The sequence below is a fragment of the Mangifera indica genome, unplaced genomic scaffold, assembly GCF_011075055.1.
Source record: "Mangifera indica cultivar Alphonso unplaced genomic scaffold, CATAS_Mindica_2.1 Un_0049, whole genome shotgun sequence".
In the NCBI taxonomy this organism is placed as follows: Eukaryota; Viridiplantae; Streptophyta; class Magnoliopsida; order Sapindales; family Anacardiaceae; genus Mangifera; species Mangifera indica.
Window position 1 is genome coordinate 144,686 of NW_025401141.1, and position 18,534 is coordinate 163,219.

Here is an 18,534-nt window from a genome sequence, read left to right on the forward strand (position 1 = left end):
TTTATGTTACTACATTTTTTATTGTATTGGTATCCAGCCCTATTATTGATACCTATGTATGCATGTGTTGCACCGAAGATTTGCTCAGCTGCAACTTACGGTAGTCAATGAATAAAATATGGTAGAAGGGTTTGGTCAAGTTTCTCAGACCGCATGACGAGGATGAAAGCGAAACAGGAGGAAGAATGAACGGCTAAGATTGGGGGTGTGGGAAAAGTGGAATTCGGTTCATGATGATCTCATTGAAAGAGCCCTATATATACAGTACAATCCAACGGATAGGGACACATCACAAGCGGACCCTCTAATCATGTGAAGTGGTGTTAGATTTACAATAACAAACCAACAATGCCATTAAATAAAAAGTCCACGTGCGTTGACGAGAGGTTCGCATGGGACAAAAGAGTGAAGATCACTAAGCCTTATTCTCATCCAACGGCTGTCATCAAAACATCAAGTAAGTTTGAAGGTGAATCGAGCCAACCCAATCACAGAAAATTAGTTTCATACTATTTAAATCAGTTTAAATTTATTTAATTTAAATTAAAATGACTAATTCATATTTAAAATTAAATTAAATTGAGATTAACTTAATCTAACTCTAAATAAAAAAATAATTTAATTCATATTATATTAAATAATTATCATAACAATACTATTTTATTTATTATTAAATAAAATCCCCTGCTGGACGATACAAAAGTCAAAAGCACAAAGATAATTGTTTACCCAGAAGAATTTGTCCGCATTGTGATTTTTTTTTTTTTAATAATAAAAGCCATTATTATTTTACAGTTTTATTTCTGAGGGGAGAACAGCCGTTAGTCCCCAAGGTTTGGGTTCAAACTTTAGCTTATGGTTTATCTCTTTGTGCCATTTGGTCCCTATCAAATTGTTTCTGCCATTTTGATCCCTTACATTTGTTAATGATAGCAGGGATATAAACAAATCAAGTCACCCACAAGTTTCTCACAGCTCAACTCAGCAATAATAAAGTTAAACTCAAATTTAATTAGTTCAAATTTAACTCTTAAACTAAGCTCGATATTATTATTTATTAATTCGATGAATTTACGAATTCATGATTAAAGTTGAATAATATAGCAACCAACTCTTGAAAGTATTAAATCATACATCTTCACCCTTGAAATCATATCTACTTACTTTGAATATCTAAGTAGTTACTAAATATATAGTAAACTTTTAGATGAGCTTGAACCAATTACTCCCATCTAAAATTCAAACTCAAACGAAAAATGTGTACGTTTGATGAATTCAAATCAAACACTACTCAACTCAGTCAATTTTTTTATACCTATAAGACTGAAAACCCTGGTCCAAATTGTAGGGATGATATTGTTATTGTCCCTTTATGATGCAATGGGTTGGTCACAGAGGGGGGACATCGAGTCAACAAAACATGAGAAGGGTCCTGAGTGGGCGTTACAAGCAATCCAGGTGCGGCTGTTGTGGCTCCACTCCACAGCTCTGTTCCAGTAAGACACAGCAGACAATAATGAGCTCAATTTATCCCCCCTTTTTTTTTTTAATCACCGGACCATTTCAACATAATATTATAATATATTTTTAATAATAATTAAAGCTAACTCCGTAGCTTCAGCCTAGCTAAAATTTTGACATCCAAAGTTCCACCAAACCATCTCAATGCTTTGGGAGTTATAATTTCCTTAAATTAACCCTACCTTGAACACAGTACAGTACAATACAGTACAGTGATGTAAATAAAACGGTGAAAGTCTGTAAAGATATAGAAAGCAAAGGAGACACTGACACGTGTCGTTTAAAATAAGGAGGTAGATTATAATAATAGTGGTGAAACGGCATATAGCAGGACCAGCAAAGCAACAGAAAGAAGGAATCTAGTGCAGAAGCTAGCTTTTCTTCTTCTCATTCTAACATGGAAATTGGTTAAGAGATGAGATAATAATAAATGAAGAGTAAAATGCAATGATGGTTCTGAAAAATTTAGGGTTTTGTTTGTCGTGTTATGGAGAGTAAAAGTCAGTCTTCCATGTGCGTCTGGGACTCTCTCCTTCTCCAGTCCAATCCCATTACTTGATAAGGTTTGAATTGAATGCCATATTTTTATTTTCGCTCAATTGCAGTCTCTGACCATCTGTTTCCCTTGTTTTGTTTTCTTCTTCTTCTTCTTCTTCCGATTTCTCTCTCTCTCTGTCTGTGCCTGTCCTTCAGTCACTCAAAGTAAGCAAAGAAAAACAAAGCTATCAAAGAAAGGCTTCCATCGAATCGAGGTATGAGAAAAGGGCAACAAGGGAAGAGATTTGTTGTACAGAATCTTTAGACTTTGTTTTAAAAAAAGAAGATAACAATGGAAGGTGGAGGAAGAGTTGGTGTTGGTGTTGTTGAAGATGACACGGGAGATGGCATGCAGTGCAGTGATCATCCTTACAGAAACAACCCAGGTGGGATCTGTGCTTTTTGTCTTCAAGAAAAGCTTGGAAAGTTGGTTTCTTCCTCTTTTCCTTTACCTGTTCGTGGCTCTTCTTCTTCTTCTTCTTCTTCTCCTTTCAGTTTTGACATTAGTGGTGGTGTTGCTGCTGGTGCTGGTGGTTGTGTTACTGCTACTTCTTCTTCTTCAGCTTCTCTTGCACTTTCTCTCTCTGTTCGCCCCAGACCCACCTCTAAAAGTAGTCGAAATGATAATGCCAATGATCGTCATTGTCAAGAATATTATACGAGGCGGGCCAGGATCCCTTTTCTTTTAGCAAAGAAGAAGAAGAAAATCATGGTGGCATCATCAGATCGTGCGGCAGATATTGTTTTCAAGAGAAGCAAGTCCACTGCCACTCCACGAAGAGGCCATTTGTTAGATGCTGATGAAGGTGAAGTTTTTAGCCCCAGAAAGCGAGGTGGGTTTTGGTCATTTCTTTACCATTCCTCTCTAAGGTCAAACGCCACAAAGAAAGCGGACAAGATCTCAACTTTAACATCAACTACCACAAATGGCTCTCATGTGAAGTCAAAAGAGAGAGGCTTGGGCTCTTCACTTTCAAGGAAAAGTGATATTGTTGTCAATGAGGAAGATGATAGTCCCAACAGTCAAGCAACTGCCTCAGCTTCATCTTTTGAGCGTAAAGTCTCGAGATCCAGATCTTTAGGGTGTGGAAGCAGGAGTTTTTCTGGCGATTTCTTTGAAAGAATCTCTACAGGTTTTGGAGACTGTACTCTCAGAAGAGTTGAGTCTCAAAGAGAAGGCAAACACAAGGTGAACAACACAACTTCATCTCACATGAAAGAAAGAGTTAAATGTGGTGGGATTTTCGGTGGGTTTATCATGACATCATCTTCCTCTTCATCATCTTCATCATCATATTGGCTTTCATCTTCTGCAGAAGATCATGTGAATGGGAAACCAACAGCCGCTGCTGCAGGTCCACTCACTCATGGAAGAAGTAAAAGCTGGGGAAGGGCTTTTGCTAGTCCCATGAGAGCTTTCACCAAACCCTCTTCTAAGCATGCAAATAAAAACGCTACCCCAAATTTAGCAGCCATTCCTTCATTGTTGGCTGTGAGAGGCTAAAAGAATAAAGATGACAACTTTAGGATCTTGGGGTATACATCATATTGGCATAATAATTTTTTCCCATATTTCTCTTATGTAATTGCTTTTTTCTTCTATTTACAAACTGGATTTCCTTTTAGATATTTGCTTGCCTGGTCTTTTGTCCACCATTAATGGTGGGTTGAGATCAGCTAATCAAGCTAGCCTGCACTGATGGAATACAAGAACCAGAATTCCAAAGTGAATCATGCAGAGTTCAGTCTGTATTCTTTAATCTTTGTAGTGTTTATTTGTAAGTTGAATCTTGAATGTTATGTCATAGAAATGTGTAATTCTGATATTTCCTTAGCAGAAATTGTTTTTTTTTTTTTTTCTCTTGTGCACATGCACACACATGTTTGTTGGTGTTGGACATGTTGCAGAAGAGAGAACCCAGTTCTTAAAATTACAGAAGTACTGCTTCACATGCTGGGAAATTTTCTCGGCAGCGTTGGTCCCAATTCATTAAACAATGAAATTCTTTGAATATTCTTGTAAAGCCTTTCTGGGTTTTCAAAATTCATCAGGATCTTCTTCATGGTTTCTATCAGGACTCTGAAATATTTGAAGGATAGAGAGAAAAGATCTACACAATAACATGATTGGGACGCAAGACAGAGACCGGAGAAGTACACAAAATGGAAAGGGGCGTGGGAAAAATGCTGCCTATACTCGTGTGGGCACAGTGTTATTGGCACCGAAATTAATTTGTGGACCCATTTGATACCTGCACTTTTCAATGCACACAAGCCTTGCCATGGAGGGATTCGAGCGAGCGAACCGTACACAGAGCTCAGTTTGAATACGTAATACTAAATTCAATTTCATTTGAGTTGACCTGTAATGTTGTTAAAAGATTAATAATATGATAAACAGTGAAGTAAATAGTAAGCAGTGTTATTAGAAAAAATAGATAAGTTAAATTTGAGTCAAATTATTTAGTTAAAACTATAATTTAAATTCAATTCATCCAAACCAAATGATAGAGCCAAGTCGACTCAACTCAAACCCCATATTAAAGCCTAAGCTTTGATTTTTTTAATCCAACACAAAGCCTTCTATGTCAAAAAGATAGTTGCTGGCTTTGTATTCCTTAAGGATTGGAGAGGGGCAAATCTCCTTTAGACCTTTGGGAATCCAAAAGGCTTTTGTGTTCCCCTAATTAAATTTAATCTTTTCAAAAATAAGTAAACAATATTAGGGTATGGTTAATTATCATCAATTAGGTTAGGCTTTGAAATGGACAAACCAGAAAAGTTTAATGGCAGTTTGATTCAACCTTGTTAAGGAAAAATTATATGCACGTATTGAGTCCAAAACTTGCTTTATTTGGAAGGAAAAAGAAATCAATTTGACATCTGGGTTTAAATTTTTATAGGCTATTTATAATAACATTATTATAATCTTTGAATTGTGACCAATTATTCAATATCAATAGACATAGATTAGGACCCACAAGCCCCATAATTGGGAGATTATTTACAAAATCGTTATTAAAATGATGATTAAGGGCAATTTGATTTGTGCTTTCAATAAGTTGGAGCATCCTCAGGGTTTCCTCAAAGAAAGAAAATGATGAAAATGATGTTATTTAGCTCATTTTTGAAAGAGGGAATTGGTCGGTAAAACAGGAATTAAAATCAAATTTGATTTGAGTCATAATTAAAGCCCATTTTAATTCTTGGATTAAATTGATTAAAGATTGAATTAAGTAAATAATATCAAATCGTAATTCAATTATTAAATTAGACCAATATAATCGTTATATTGACGTTACATTATTAAAGCCTAATTTAAAATTTTAATTATATTATGCCGTATCATCTTACCGGCTGATTAATCGGATCAAACAACCTACAAACATTGAGCGAGCATACATACAAAGACAAATACAAATTTCAACATGGGAATCATTTTGGATAGTAGATTTGAGACAATTGTAATGGCCCATCATGTTTCAATGCTTAATCTTCGTTATGGCCCTCATTTGTGTAGCTTATTTGATGCGACTCGCACCATTTAAACATCACAAATTGCTTCTTTTTTTTTTTTTGTGGCTAAGGCTAACATCAGTGTCTTAAAGCACTATCCAACCAACCTGACATGACTTATATTTCTCACATCCAACAATTGAAAATTTATTTTTCCACATCCTTTTCTTGCTGGCAATGTCCAATTTTTGTATTCTTTTAAAATGTGATGAGTTTTCCAGAAATTTACGACACAAAATGACTTGATGAAAGTTGTCCTGGGAGACACGGCCAATGGTGATGATGTAGTTCTGTTGGTGTTATGTGGCCATGCATATACGAAAGAAAATGCACAGACAAAAATTGATAGATACGTTTACCATGTATAAAAAAATTATATAATATAGTAAATGTATTTTATAATATAATATATACTATGTAATATATAATATAATATGCATTGATAGATAACAGAGGCCCTAAAATGAACGTCCATACCCCAAGATATATCGGGCCAGTCTTACCTTGGTTCGAGAAGTAAGCCCAAACATAGGCGGATTCAGTCTAAAAATTCTAACTCGACCTGACCAGAAGTTCACCTTAAAGCAGTTGAGTAAAGGGGATACCAGAGCTGAAAGAAGGAAAGTCGCTATAAATTTACCAACAACTCTTGAATTGAGTTAGCTCCTCTAAAACTTAAGTTGACACATCCGTAGCTTGAGTTTCCAAGCTGGAGCCGCTCAAATTCATTTTATCTGCTACATACCTTAATTACTGCCAGTCAGCTCATCAATAGCGGGTTTAAACTCAACCTTAATCAAGTCATTAGGGTCAGTTATGCTTGCACCCTGAGCACTGAGGCTCTTTCCACAAGTTTTCTTATAATCAATAGGCTGACAAATGACTTTGATAGCCTGACTAGATGGAAGAGTGGCACCTCTGCTACAAACACCAATCATAACAGCCACCGCCATAGGTACCAAGATCACAGCGGAAACACTGACTATAATGCCCTTTATCAATCACCATTTTTCGTGAGACATTGGTTTATATGGTTTTTGTGCATGAAATTGAGTCTACAAAAATTGCAAATAATGAATGAAAGATGTATAATGAAGCTATACTTAAAAACAGTGCAGGAATTATTGAAGAGACTTAGGCTGAAGTGAAATCAATAAAACTATGTGTACTCAGTTTTAAACATACAGATTTTTTCTTTTTCATTCCAGCACAATTCATTTTTACTCCAACTCAACCCTAGAAAATCATATCTGGACAAGTTCCTCACACTGCGAATCCAAATTCGTACCTCTAGAATACCCAAGAGTCCAAATTCCAAATAATGTTGCAACAAAAAAATTTATCTTACAAGAGTGCCTATTCAACAAAGCAACTATTAAAAAGCCCACAACATCAAAACCCTAGCTAGGCAAGAGTTGTGCAGTAAGATTCACTGGCCCAGTTTCACCAATTACAGCAGAGGATGATAAAACTATATACAAAATCATTGTCACAATTTAGAAAATCCATCAGCAGCAAACTTCCATAACAAAAGACTGAACTTTAGTGTGATTTAGCAATGCAAAAATGTCATATATTCAACTTCCAAAAAGCAGAAATTCAATCCTAAAGTCGCCAGTGTCTCATCACAAGAATTCTACTATTACAAAAATAAATAAAAAAACACACACAAAACACTAGACCCAGCAACTTAATTTTCCTCCTCACCCTCATTTTCAGCAATGTTGAAGTATCTGAGTTCATAAACATTACGGTCCTTGTTGGAAGCAATTACCCTAAGCCAGTCTCGCACGTTGTGCTTCTTCAGATACTTCTTTGTCAAGTACTTAAGGTACCTACAGAACGGCCATAACAGATGGCTAGTTTCAATCAAACAGCCAAAAATAAACAATCGAAACTAATACTTTTTTGCTAAAAAGGACTAGTGTACCTTTTCGAGAAGTTGGAGTCTGAGGTGACAGTGATCTTAGTCTTCTCACGTGTGACGGTAACGGAGTCACCAAGAGCACCGGCTTTGCCGCCAACTTTGATACGCTCTTGGAGGAATTTTTCTAGTGAGGCGATGTCCATGATCTTATCCTCCACTGGCTTAGCACAGTCGATGGTGAATGTTGCTCCTTTCTTCTTTCCTTTGGCCCCAGTGGCCGCTCCGCTTCCTCTGCTCATCTTAACCTAAACTCACTGATTCAAGCGCTGAAAATCAATACGAAAAAAATAATGATTTATAATCAAAGCTAAAAAGAAAGGAAGGAAGAGGGACAGTTAAAAAGAGAGCTAACCTTGAACGCCGCAGAAAAGAGAGGATGAGAACTAGGGTTAGAGCTTTTATGTAGCTAAGCGGCTGCATTTATCAGAATGCAAGTGGGCCGAACTATTTGGGCCGTTGATCAACATTATGAGGAGAGTCCAAACATGTTACATGTTTCAAACTTGGTTCGGTATTTCACTTGAACAAACTGAACTCAAACTCAATTCAATCTACATGCCTTTTAACACTTTCTTCAACAGATTCATAGTAAACTTGAGCAAGCTAAAACAAATCCATCTATCTAGATTTAAACTTTTACCCAACTCAATTATAATTCGGCACAAGTCAAATCCAATTGTAGTTTAAAACTCATCTTGGATTTTGTTCTGTGAAGTCATCCCATATTATTGTAACTAAACATCAACAAAAATCAATATACATAGAACTAAGAGTGTTGCTTTTGGATTTTACATATGCAACATTATTCATCGTGTTTCTAATGGTTTGTCGGTGCTTATATGCGTTATATTACCTTTAAAAATCACTAGATTTCTGAAAGAAATTCGAAACTACGCTACCCGAAACATGCATGGAAGGAGCTTCCAACAAATATGGCTTGGCAGCCACAATTATATATCAAAGTTTATGTCCATAATCAAATGGTAACAAATCATCAGTATTTGGCATTACCAAGAGGAGTATAACAAACAATTGCAATTCAAATAATGTTTTCTTCTCCATCTAACAAAAATTGTCCCAAGCAACTGTCTTCCTTCCCACGTGTATCAAAACTATTACTCGCATCGTTGTACTAGTTTTCTCTTCCTGCAATCATTCCTTATCTCCTTCACGCTAGTGGGGGACAGGCAGGAACATCTAGCGTGGTTCCAGCTTGAATCTGACCCCACCCAATAAGACGCCAGTGCTTCTCAACTCTCCGACTGAGAGCAATCTTCTCACCCTTGCTGGTACACACCGGAGATGTGAGTTGCAGTTTTGCTAAATCATTCTTTACGGCAATAACCCTAGCACCAGTTGACATTGACCCTATATTCAACATAAGTATCTCGGCCTTGGCAAGCTTTGAGACTTTTCCCTGTCTTTCTGAGCCCTTTGTCCTGACACCAAGAAGCCGACGCAGTAGGAAGAAGTTCACCTGCAACATCAAACACCATTTGAATTTCAGGGTGTCATAATCTATTCAATGACCACATATTCTAATTGTTTTCTACAGCAAGATAGCAGACAATTTGAAACACCTCCTGTCCTGAAATCATAAAAAGAAAAAACCTGCATTTGAATGTTCACACATGTTGGGGACTTGAAAAGTTGCACTTGAAAAGTTAGCTAACATAGATACCGGGCATCATCAAAATTCAAAGATCCAAAGAAGATTCTTGCAGGCTCAGTTTCTTACCTCAAGCTCAACAAAAACTTCAGGGAGTGATCCAACTTCCCCAAGAACCTGACCGACCAACCTATCCGCACGTGTCAAAGTAGGATCCATGGTTGTGCCGACACCAATGAGACCTCCAGGTACAGCAAACTGTAGTTCGTTTTGCTCAGCATATAATGAAACTATTCTAGAATATATTGGTGTGCACTTTATATTCCCATTCTCATCTTTAACAACAATACCAGGTCGAACCTCAATAAATTGGTTTACTTTCAAAACACCCTGCAAAATTGAATGACCAATTAAACTATTGAATTGGGACAAAACTTAAGTCAACTAATATCTAAAATGCAAAACAGCTCAAAGTTGACAAATTCAGATTCCCGGTTTGGACGAACATGAAATCAAATGCAGAATACTGACAACAACATGATAATTCACATTTAAATTATGACAGAAATTTTATCACTAATATACTTATTACCCATACTAAATAAATTTAAAAATGTATTAGTTTATTTGGTACATCTGTTTGGTCCTTAAAGATTATAATCTGGAAGCCCATTGAATAAATTTCATTTCTCCAAATCAGAACCCAACAAGGGACTTCAGAAAAAATATGTAATAAAATTTTCTGCCTTTATTATCCCTCACAAATACTGGAGCTCATAATTAAGCATGTTCATAACACAATAAATAGGTTCTCAAAGTGAAGTCATAGAAAAGAAACATACCCTAAGGATACTTCCACCAGCTACACCACCTTTTATCTCATCAACCTCAAACCCAGGCTTATTGACATCAAATGAACGGATAACAATCATATTAGGTGGTGAGGTGAAGTTCCTCTCTGGAATGGGAATCTTTTTAACAATGTATTCACAAACAACATCAATATTGTATTTCAGCTGTGCAGAAATCGGCACAACTGGAGCACCATCTGCAACAGTTCCCTGGCAAAATTATGTTAAGCATGTCAGTTTCTTGAAGGTGGGGAAACATTCCACCAACAAAAAATTATAAATTCCACAAACAAGTCAATAAAAACAAGAGATATTTGTTCTACAAGAATAGTCTAAGAATATTTAACCTGGATAAATTTTTGAATGGCCTCATGTTGGTTAATGGCTACATTTTCCTGAATGAGATCAACTTTATTTTGAAGAATTATGATATGTTGAAGGCGCATGATTTCAACGGCAGCAAGATGCTCAGAAGTTTGTGGTTGGGGACAACTTTCATTGGCAGCTATGAGAAGTAACGCCCCATCCATAATTGCTGCTCCATTAAGCATTGTAGCCATGAGAATATCATGACCCTAGTCAAAGGAAGAAGTGCAAATAATTGGTTATCAGTGAAAAAAAATCAGCATTTTATAAATTCTAGAAAACAATTGCCCTGCAACTAACAGATACTGCACTCAAACTTTTTTCTTTTATTTCCTAAGGTAGATTAGTTTGTACCAATGAAACAATTTATTTGATTAGAAGGGCCAAGTGTTTAAGAACTTCACAAAAGAATAGAGAGGAGGTCCTATCCAATGAAGAAAATTATACAAATATTCCAAAATAAGCAGACCCAAAGACAGGATTGATCAAGACAAAACAGTGATACACATTCTTACACAAATACACACCAAGCAGAAACACAATGAAATTACCATATTTTATACATCATCCAGATCCTAGCCAGAATCATCTATAATACACATAAAAAAATCGTTTACTACTTACTGGGCAATCAACAAAAGAGACATGCCTCAGCAATTTCATCCTGTAGTTTTCATAACCAGGCACATCACACATAGGACTATCCTCCTTGCCACTCCCATATGCCCTACAAAAATGAAAATTGACTATTAGCTTGCAGTGCTACAGAGAAATTTGAAAGCAGAGTTAGATCTTCATTTCTTAACAAATTTACAGCAGGATAGGGCACCCACTTGTAGCACATAGGTCGAGGGCATCGATCATCTTCACATTTGTAAATTTTTGCATTTGCATACCCAAGCTTGATTGTAATATTACGCTCCAACTCATTTTTAAACCGAACAGTCTGAAAATAAAGGCAAAGAAAGAGATCATATTAGATTGCTAATGCAAATAACTCCCAAAAAATCAAATATTAAATGCATTATCTTCTTAATTAACTGCCTAATCCCAACCCACACTCGAATGAAGTCTTCAACAATTCATAATAAAATTTATGCAGATAGTTTAGATAAATTCCATGGAAGCATTCAACTAAGAAAAAATTGGCAATTAAAAAAACTTTGGGAAATTTTTTAAACTTCGATCTTTGTCGGGAAACATTGCAATTTCGGGCTCCAACTCCCACATAATGTTCGTTTGCTGTCAATTAAAAAGTATAGAGGTTGTCTTTCTATCTAGTGAATTGATCTTCACAATCATTAGCCTTCCCTAGTGTCAAAATTTCGTACATTCTATCTTTGAGAAACTTTCTGCAGAACAAAACAAAGGATAGTCACTACTCTCAAATGCCTAACTTAAGAGAGGCATTCCCTTCTCCACAGCAAGAGGCAGTCACTCAAGACGTCCAAGTCAGCAGCCATCTAATCACCAACTGGTATTTTTGATATAGCCCAAAGACACTTATAGATCCATGTTCTCTTCTTTCTTCCCAAGTTGAACTATTATTTTTTTATTTGACATCTGATAAAACTAAACAAGCAAAACAAGCATCGAAAGCTTATAGTGCATTCAAATAGAGGAAGAACACTACAGAATTATTTACTGAAATCAATTATCATTGTATGGGAGAAAAAATCAAACACAGAGCATGCTTCACAAGAGAGTTCTAAGCTTAGCAGCAAAATTATAGCAATTAATCACCTGAACACCAGATATCGCCTTCACAACAGTTGATTTTCCATGTGCCACATGACCAATGGTGCCTGGAAACATGAATCAAACCATAAGTAATCAATCTAAACCCTTAAATAAAATATAAAAGGGACTAACAATTAAGAAACAATGTAAAAAGATCTACCACACAACTATTTTGGTGAGTGTTAAACGTAAAAAGACATCCTATCCATCTCATATGGGGAAGAAAGAATATTACCTATATTTATAGTCGCCTGCCTAGAGATGACTTCAGGAGAAAGTGGATGCAACTTTGTCACATCCAATTTACTCAAGTCTTGCTCCATTAAACCTTTCTTCGACATCTTAGCTGTTCCTTGAAAAGTTCCTCTTTTAAATAACCTATATGGCAACTAGAAATGTTAAACATTCACAAGATTTAGGCTTAAAACTGCATCAATCATATAAGTAGCACTATAAATTTTCACTCAGGTACGACTAAACATGATGTTAACATAATTCAATATATACTAATAGGAATAAAAAATCCCAAATATTCACAGAAACCCTAAATTCAATACAAAAATATAGCATCACAATAACTTAAAACAAGCAATACTCAAACCCTAACTATTTTTTATGCAGTTATAAAGAAAGATATTTAAACAAAATCACAGCCATTAAAACTAAAACAAGGAAAAAAAAATTTAACAAACTCACAGTCAATAAAAGTTATCACCTGCAAAATTGAATCTTTGTCCGCGAGATTAAGATCAGAAGGAGATGAAATGGAGGTAACTGACTGAGTGTGAAGCAAGCCGACGAGAGAGTATCGTGAGTCTGAGGCTTAGTGCAGCGCTGGGAGGTGTTGAGTTGAGAGAGAAGCTAGGTCTACAGGCAGGGATTATTGTAGGGGAGCTTATCTTGGAAGTTGGGAAGCTAGGGATGTTTTTTTAGTGATTTTAACGGGGGCCAAGTGCGTTTTCCACTTTTAGGAATCTGGGCTGGGCCTAAAATGAGAATCTTAAAGATTTTTTAACATTTTAAATTTCAAGGGAATATTAATTGCCCTAAATTATATTTATCTTATCAATTAAATCTAATTCAAATTTAACTTAAATTAATAATACGTAATTAGAGTTTGAGTGTGTTTGAGTTACTGTTAATAAAGTAAACATTATCATAAAAATATAAATAATATCATCGAAAAGATAAATAAGATGAATTTGATAGGAGTTATCGAATTAAAGTTTTAATTCAAATTTGACTACTTCAAATTGAACAATAAATTCGAATTATGTTTGTTAGCCCAAATCCTCCTTTTATTCATAATTCTAACCTGATAAAGCAATGCACTTAAAAATTATAATTTTGTAACAAATTATTTTCTCGTTCACACTTTATAATTAATTATGAATTTGATTTAAATTAAATACATATTTTGAATTTAAACTTATTTAAATTTATATATAATAATATCATTAGAAAATTATTAATTAAAGTAATAATATTACCGAGAAGGGAATCGTTAGGAGGGCGAACAATGTTACTAAATAATGTCACTCATAGGTAACCAAAAAGCATGCTATTGGGTAACATTGGGTTTGCAAGATTTACTCTCCAATAAATGTGAAATTACATTTAACCACCCAAGATTTACCCTTAAAACACTTTTCACCCTGCTTAAATATACAAATAACACAATTTTATGCAAAAAAAAAAACTTCATTTGAAAAAAAAAAAAAACTTCTTAAGTGTATAATGAAAATATTATCATCCAAATATATGAAAAATAAAAAATATATTTTATACAAATTACACCTAAACATTTAAAACGTAATAATTTGACCTCTATTGTATGATTAAAACTTGTATTTCATTTCATATTATCCATTAAAAACCCTAATCATCGACCACTTTTTCACTATAATCAGATCTCACCATTGTCATGAGATTCAACCTCCACCACCCTCTGTTTGATCATAAATGGAGTCATAACAAACTTCTTTTGATAAAGTTATTGATGATTTAATCAATCAAATCATCAATGATTTGATTAGTCAAGTCATCGATAGTTTGATTGAGTGAAAGACTATTATTGATAACAAGTTTCACTCAATCAAATCATCAAGTGAATTATCCAAAAAAAAATATCATCAGTTGTCACTGTCAATCTCATTATTATGGAAAGAGAGGATGAAATTATTGATATCAATAATAACCTGATAACTGAAAAAGTAAAGATAAAGACGAGAAAAAAGAGAACAAAAAATTATTTATACAATTTGAATATTTAAAAGTTTTTGTTGATCTGTAATTATTTAATAAATTTGAAAAATAAAATAGTTAGGATAAACTAATAATTTTACTTTGTGGCACTATATCATAAATTTTTTTTCATTAACATAGCTTGACTCTAAGGTGGAAAATCAAACCCAGAGTGGGGAAATGTAATTTATTGTAAATGTAATTTATTTATTAGATTATAATTTGTAAGCTGCACTTGGTACACTATTATTGCTTGTTTGACAAGTTCTGTAGTTTTGTTTTGTCTGACAAGTTCTGTAGTTTTGTTTGTTTGTTTGACCAGATCAGCATTTGCCAGCATGTTTCTAGTTGACTTGTGTTTTGTTGTTGGTATTCCATGTGACTATTTATACCTAATTTTAAATATTTAATTAAATATTTATATAATATATTATTAAAAAATTAAAAAATTTTAAATTAAAAATAAAATAATATATTATTAAATATTTAAAATTATATATATATAAAATATTTGCTCATTTTTCTATTATAATTTGGCTTGTACAGAGAGGCCAATGAATGTTCATTGAATTAAATCATCTCATCCTTCTCTTTAATGTTTTAGTATTGTAGATTGCATGCTTTCTTTGCTTCTCTTGTTTTCCTTTTCAATTAGGTCACAAATGGTTTGAACAACTTCAAGGTCAGGGTTCCAGTCGTCGATCCAACCATGGCTGTAATAAAAGACACTGTAACATCTCTTTTCGACAGTCATGGTTGTAAGAATAAGTTGGTGAGAAAATTAAAAAACATAAGTCTTATTCATAGTTGATTGCATTAAATTGTCCGAGAATTTTTTCTCTTTTTTTTTTTTTTCATCCCTGTAGTTTTAGTCTTTATCTATCAAACTTGAAAACGATGCTGAGATAACAAAAATTCCTTCATAGAAAATGATGAAAATGGCATTATATCCAGTACATGGATACATCTGTTATCTGAAATAACTGGAATTCTAAAGATAAGGAGAATTCCGAGACATCAAACTGCAAATTAGGCCTCTGGGCCTCTGCAAATCACAACAACAACAACAAAAAAAATTATTGGCTTAAGTTAAACGGTGGCGCCACCTTCCTTTTGGTTGCCAAAGATGCGGTGTTTGAAGTCAGAAACCATGAGAGGCAGGCCGTTCCGGAGGGAGACGGTGGGCTCCCACCCTAGAAACTTTTTTGCTTTGGTAATGTCTGGCTTTCTCTTGTGTGGGTCATCCTCTGTGTTAGGCCTAAACTCTATTTTAGCATTTGGATCTATCACTTCTTGGACCACCTGCGCAAACAAGGGCGTCCAATAAATATGTATAATGCTAGAAAGATAAGATTCCAATTTATGATCAATGATAAGGGATGCATCCGAACTCAATTAGCTCAAATTCATCTCGTAATCAATGACAACAATCCTTTTTTAATTGTTAATTATTTTTATATTTTTCAATGATGGTTTTTCTCATTAATGCTAATTTTTAATTAATTGTATTAGATTCAAACTAAATTTAAGTTAATCATTGTTCGGATTTGATTTTATTCGGATCACCCCTAAATCGCATTGTCATCGATAAAATTTCAATAATACCTGTGCGAGTTCAAGCATGGTAAATTCACCAGGGTTACCGAGATTGAAAGGACCGACATGTTCACCTTCCATAAGACGAAGTAGACCCTCTACCTGTAGATTTTGCACACAAAAAATCTATCAGCTATTATGTTCATCTTCAATTATGGAAGGATATTAGTACAGTTTTCAATATATAGGCAACTTTTTAGGTGCATTATGGTAGGAGTAAGTTGGTGACCCACAAAGAGAAAATATACAAGAAGTCGCCATCTTGCCCAAGCATGATGGCACCAACATGTGAATTCATTTCAATGCATGAAACAGACTACAGAACTTACATATCTCAGATTATTCTAGACAAATATAAAAGCTAACAAAGGCTTTAATTACCAAGTCTGAAACGTATTGGAAGCTCCTGGTTTGCTTGCCGTCCCCATACACAGTCAATGGCTGCTTCCTCAATGCCTGTACAGTTTTCAATTCAATATTTTCCTTCATGGCGGGCCAAAAGCCATTAATGTTAGCTAATCAGTAACAAGAGGTGAGAAAACTCACCTGGGCAACGAAATTGCTAACCACACGACCATCATCAATACACATACGTGGTCCATAAGTGTTAAAAATCCTAGCAATCCTCACCTGTAAAACAAATTATGAATTTATAATGCAAGTTTGTCTTCATTTACAGTAAATCTAGAATAATTTACCTCAATTCCAAGTCCTCTGTGATAGTCCATGGACAAGGTCTCGGCTGTGCGCTTTCCCTCGTCATAGCAGCTCCTCACACCTGCCGACGAATGAGAATACAAAATGACTTTCACTTTCAGGTCCCAATGGCATTCACATACATAAATTTGCAGGAATGAAAATGATACTGACCGATGGGGTTGACGTTGCCCCAGTAGGTTTCGGCTTGTGGGTGCTGCAGAGGATCGCCGTACACCTCACTTGTGCTGGTTAACAGGAACCGTGCACCTACTCTCTTCGCCAGACCTAACATGTTCAGTGTCCCAACCACATTCGTCTTGTGCAAACGCCACATCAAAAACACAGTTAAGAAAAGAAAAACTTTTAACATTCTCGATACATGTGTAGATGAGATTCACCTATCTACCATAAATATTTGTATTTGTATTGTATACAATGTGAGGTTGGATTCGAGTCAATTGGCTCAAATACAATTCCAACTAATCGAATTTGAATTGGGATTCTTAATTTAACTCAAATCTAACAAGTTGCCGATGTATTCATCTCCATCGACCTTAATTCTTCTTTTCCACATTTTCAAGAGATTTTCCAACGCTCAAATTAGATATTTTAGATTTGAGCAAAATTCCAACCTACATATCTTCAAACTTAACTCGAATTCCCTTCAAAAAAACTATTTGAATTGGGGGTCTCGGGTGTGCACAGATTAGTCCCTGATCATAACATCAATAATCACTATTTAATTGAAATCATCAATCAAAAATACCCCAAAGGGAGCGAAAAATTCTTTTTCAGATAATTCTTTTTGTTTTTTGAAAAATTTCTTTGAAAGCAAACGCAATGGAGAAAGAAAATAATGCAGACATGAAAAAGGATATAATAGTCTTGACGGGATTGAATTTGTAATGAACGGGCGAGGCGGGGCAGGCTAGGTGGTAGATCTGATCAACTTCAAGAAGAATCGGCTCGACGACGTCGTGTCTGATCAACTCAAACCGGTGGTTACCGAAATGATGCACCAGATTATCTTTTCTCCCCGTGAAGAAATTATCAACCACTATCACGTTATCGCCTCTCTCCATCAGACGGTCCACAAGGTGGCTGCCCACGAATCCAGCTCCACCGGTGACTAGAATCCTCAAGGCTTTTCTTTTCAGGCCTAAAGGCACTTTTCCACCCGCATTTGTGCGGCCAAACGACGACTTTTCCTCCTGGTGAGTCTCGTAGAGGACCCGGCGGCGAGCCAAGTGAGTCGAGTGGGATTGAAAACCCGAGTCGATTATCTGATGGTGATGGAACGGTGGTGAAGGTGACACAGGAAATCTGTTGAAAAAGAGAGCTGCGATGGAAATTCCAACGAAGAGAAAAATGAGTCGCTGAGAGCCAAGCATGTAGCGAACTGAGTTGGTAAATCTTTTGAGAAATGGATGTTGTGTTTGGTCTGTTTGGCTTCCATGGATCAAATGATCATGAGAATCCATTAAAACTATACTGAAGTATTTGAAGAAGAAGAAGAAGAAGGTTATGTGGAAAGAGAGAGGCTTAGTTTAGTTTAAGTCTGTGTATGAGTGGAATCCATGCATGAAATTTCGGAGCATAATCTCAGTGAAAAGGCCGAGGTTGGTTATTCTCGTTTGGTATGGCATTTATGGTGCCAAATTACAAGCTAATGGCTTGCCAAAAGTAATAACAAAAGCAGTTTCTCTTTAGAGTAAATTCCGTTTCCCACCCAAGTTTTGCCTTAAATCAATTGCCACCCTAAGTTTTATAAATAACAATTTTCACCCAAAATCAAACTCATGTAAAGGCAAATTAGTTTTTTTTTTAAATTAATTTTGAGAAAAAAATAGAAAAATAACTCTTTTACACCAATTAGACCTAAAAATTGTAAACGTGACAATATAACATTCAAAAAAGGTTTAAAAACT

The 18,534-nt window shown here is 35.2% G+C and overlaps 4 protein-coding genes across 6 annotated transcripts; 1 reads left to right on the forward strand and 3 right to left on the reverse strand.

The window, feature by feature from the left end:
• The first annotated feature begins 1,876 nt into the window (after nt 1-1,876).
• On the forward strand, nt 1,877-3,892 carry LOC123206779. Its single transcript, XM_044624017.1, has 2 exons — nt 1,877-2,084; nt 2,215-3,892. Exon 2 carries the CDS (start codon nt 2,351-2,353, stop codon nt 3,560-3,562), a length of 1,212 nt encoding a protein of 403 aa, XP_044479952.1. The 5' UTR covers nt 1,877-2,084; nt 2,215-2,350; the 3' UTR covers nt 3,563-3,892.
• Nucleotides 3,893-7,125: 3,233 nt separating this feature from the next.
• On the reverse strand, nt 7,126-7,993 carry LOC123206781 (60S ribosomal protein L22-2-like). 2 transcript variants are annotated; one of them, XM_044624020.1, is made up of 3 exons: nt 7,854-7,993; nt 7,505-7,755; nt 7,126-7,409 (listed from the first exon to the last, which is right to left on the reverse strand). In XM_044624020.1, the coding sequence occupies exons 2-3, from the start codon at nt 7,738-7,740 to the stop codon at nt 7,265-7,267; spliced, it is 381 nt and encodes a 126-aa protein (XP_044479955.1). In that variant the 5' UTR covers nt 7,741-7,755; nt 7,854-7,993; the 3' UTR covers nt 7,126-7,264. The 2 variants fall into 2 exon arrangements, with proteins under 2 accessions (XP_044479955.1, XP_044479954.1); XM_044624019.1 differs by having other exon boundaries at nt 7,505-7,767; nt 7,854-7,927.
• A 429-nt stretch (nt 7,994-8,422) lies between these two features.
• Nucleotides 8,423-12,987, reverse strand: LOC123206777 (eukaryotic translation initiation factor 2 subunit gamma-like). Of its 2 annotated transcripts, none has more exons than XM_044624014.1 (9): nt 12,783-12,987; nt 12,303-12,456; nt 12,071-12,132; nt 11,161-11,273; nt 10,952-11,054; nt 10,309-10,536; nt 9,953-10,171; nt 9,240-9,500; nt 8,423-8,978 (listed from the first exon to the last, which is right to left on the reverse strand). In XM_044624014.1, the coding sequence occupies exons 2-9, from the start codon at nt 12,406-12,408 to the stop codon at nt 8,670-8,672; spliced, it is 1,401 nt and encodes a 466-aa protein (XP_044479949.1). In that variant the 5' UTR covers nt 12,409-12,456; nt 12,783-12,987; the 3' UTR covers nt 8,423-8,669. The 2 variants fall into 2 exon arrangements, with proteins under 2 accessions (XP_044479949.1, XP_044479948.1); XM_044624013.1 differs by having other exon boundaries at nt 12,303-12,445; nt 12,783-12,986.
• A 2,225-nt stretch (nt 12,988-15,212) lies between these two features.
• LOC123206778 (UDP-glucuronic acid decarboxylase 2-like) lies at nt 15,213-18,245 on the reverse strand. The gene is made up of 7 exons (XM_044624016.1): nt 17,485-18,245; nt 16,778-16,925; nt 16,606-16,685; nt 16,454-16,537; nt 16,289-16,363; nt 15,917-16,009; nt 15,213-15,613 (listed from the first exon to the last, which is right to left on the reverse strand). Exons 1-7 carry the CDS (start codon nt 18,085-18,087, stop codon nt 15,401-15,403), a joined length of 1,296 nt encoding a protein of 431 aa, XP_044479951.1. The 5' UTR covers nt 18,088-18,245; the 3' UTR covers nt 15,213-15,400.
• Nucleotides 18,246-18,534: the final 289 nt, after the last annotated feature.

Bases quoted from the DNA above. Each gene is read 5' to 3' on its own strand.
- LOC123206778 (XM_044624016.1), bottom strand. From the start codon at position 18,087: ATGGATTCTCATGATCATTTGATCCATGGAAGCCAAACAGACCAAACA. The intron at 16,686-16,777 runs GTCAGTATCATT...ATTCGTCGGCAG, and splicing joins GGGCAACGTCAACCCCATCG to GTGTGAGGAGCTGCTATGAC. The intron at 15,614-15,916 runs GTATTATTGAAA...TTGTTTGCGCAG, and splicing joins CCATGCTTGAACTCGCACAG to GTGGTCCAAGAAGTGATAGA.
- LOC123206781 (XM_044624020.1), bottom strand. From the start codon at position 7,740: ATGAGCAGAGGAAGCGGAGCGGCCACTGGGGCCAAAGGAAAGAAGAAA. The intron at 7,410-7,504 runs GTACACTAGTCC...GCCGTTCTGTAG, and splicing joins GACTCCAACTTCTCGAAAAG to GTACCTTAAGTACTTGACAA.
- LOC123206779 (XM_044624017.1), top strand. From the start codon at position 2,351: ATGGAAGGTGGAGGAAGAGTTGGTGTTGGTGTTGTTGAAGATGACACG.
- LOC123206777 (XM_044624014.1), bottom strand. From the start codon at position 12,408: ATGTCGAAGAAAGGTTTAATGGAGCAAGACTTGAGTAAATTGGATGTG. The intron at 10,537-10,951 runs GTAAGTAGTAAA...TCCTTTGACTAG, and splicing joins TCTCTTTTGTTGATTGCCCA to GGTCATGATATTCTCATGGC. The intron at 10,172-10,308 runs GTTAAATATTCT...TAATTTTGCCAG, and splicing joins CCATTCAAAAATTTATCCAG to GGAACTGTTGCAGATGGTGC.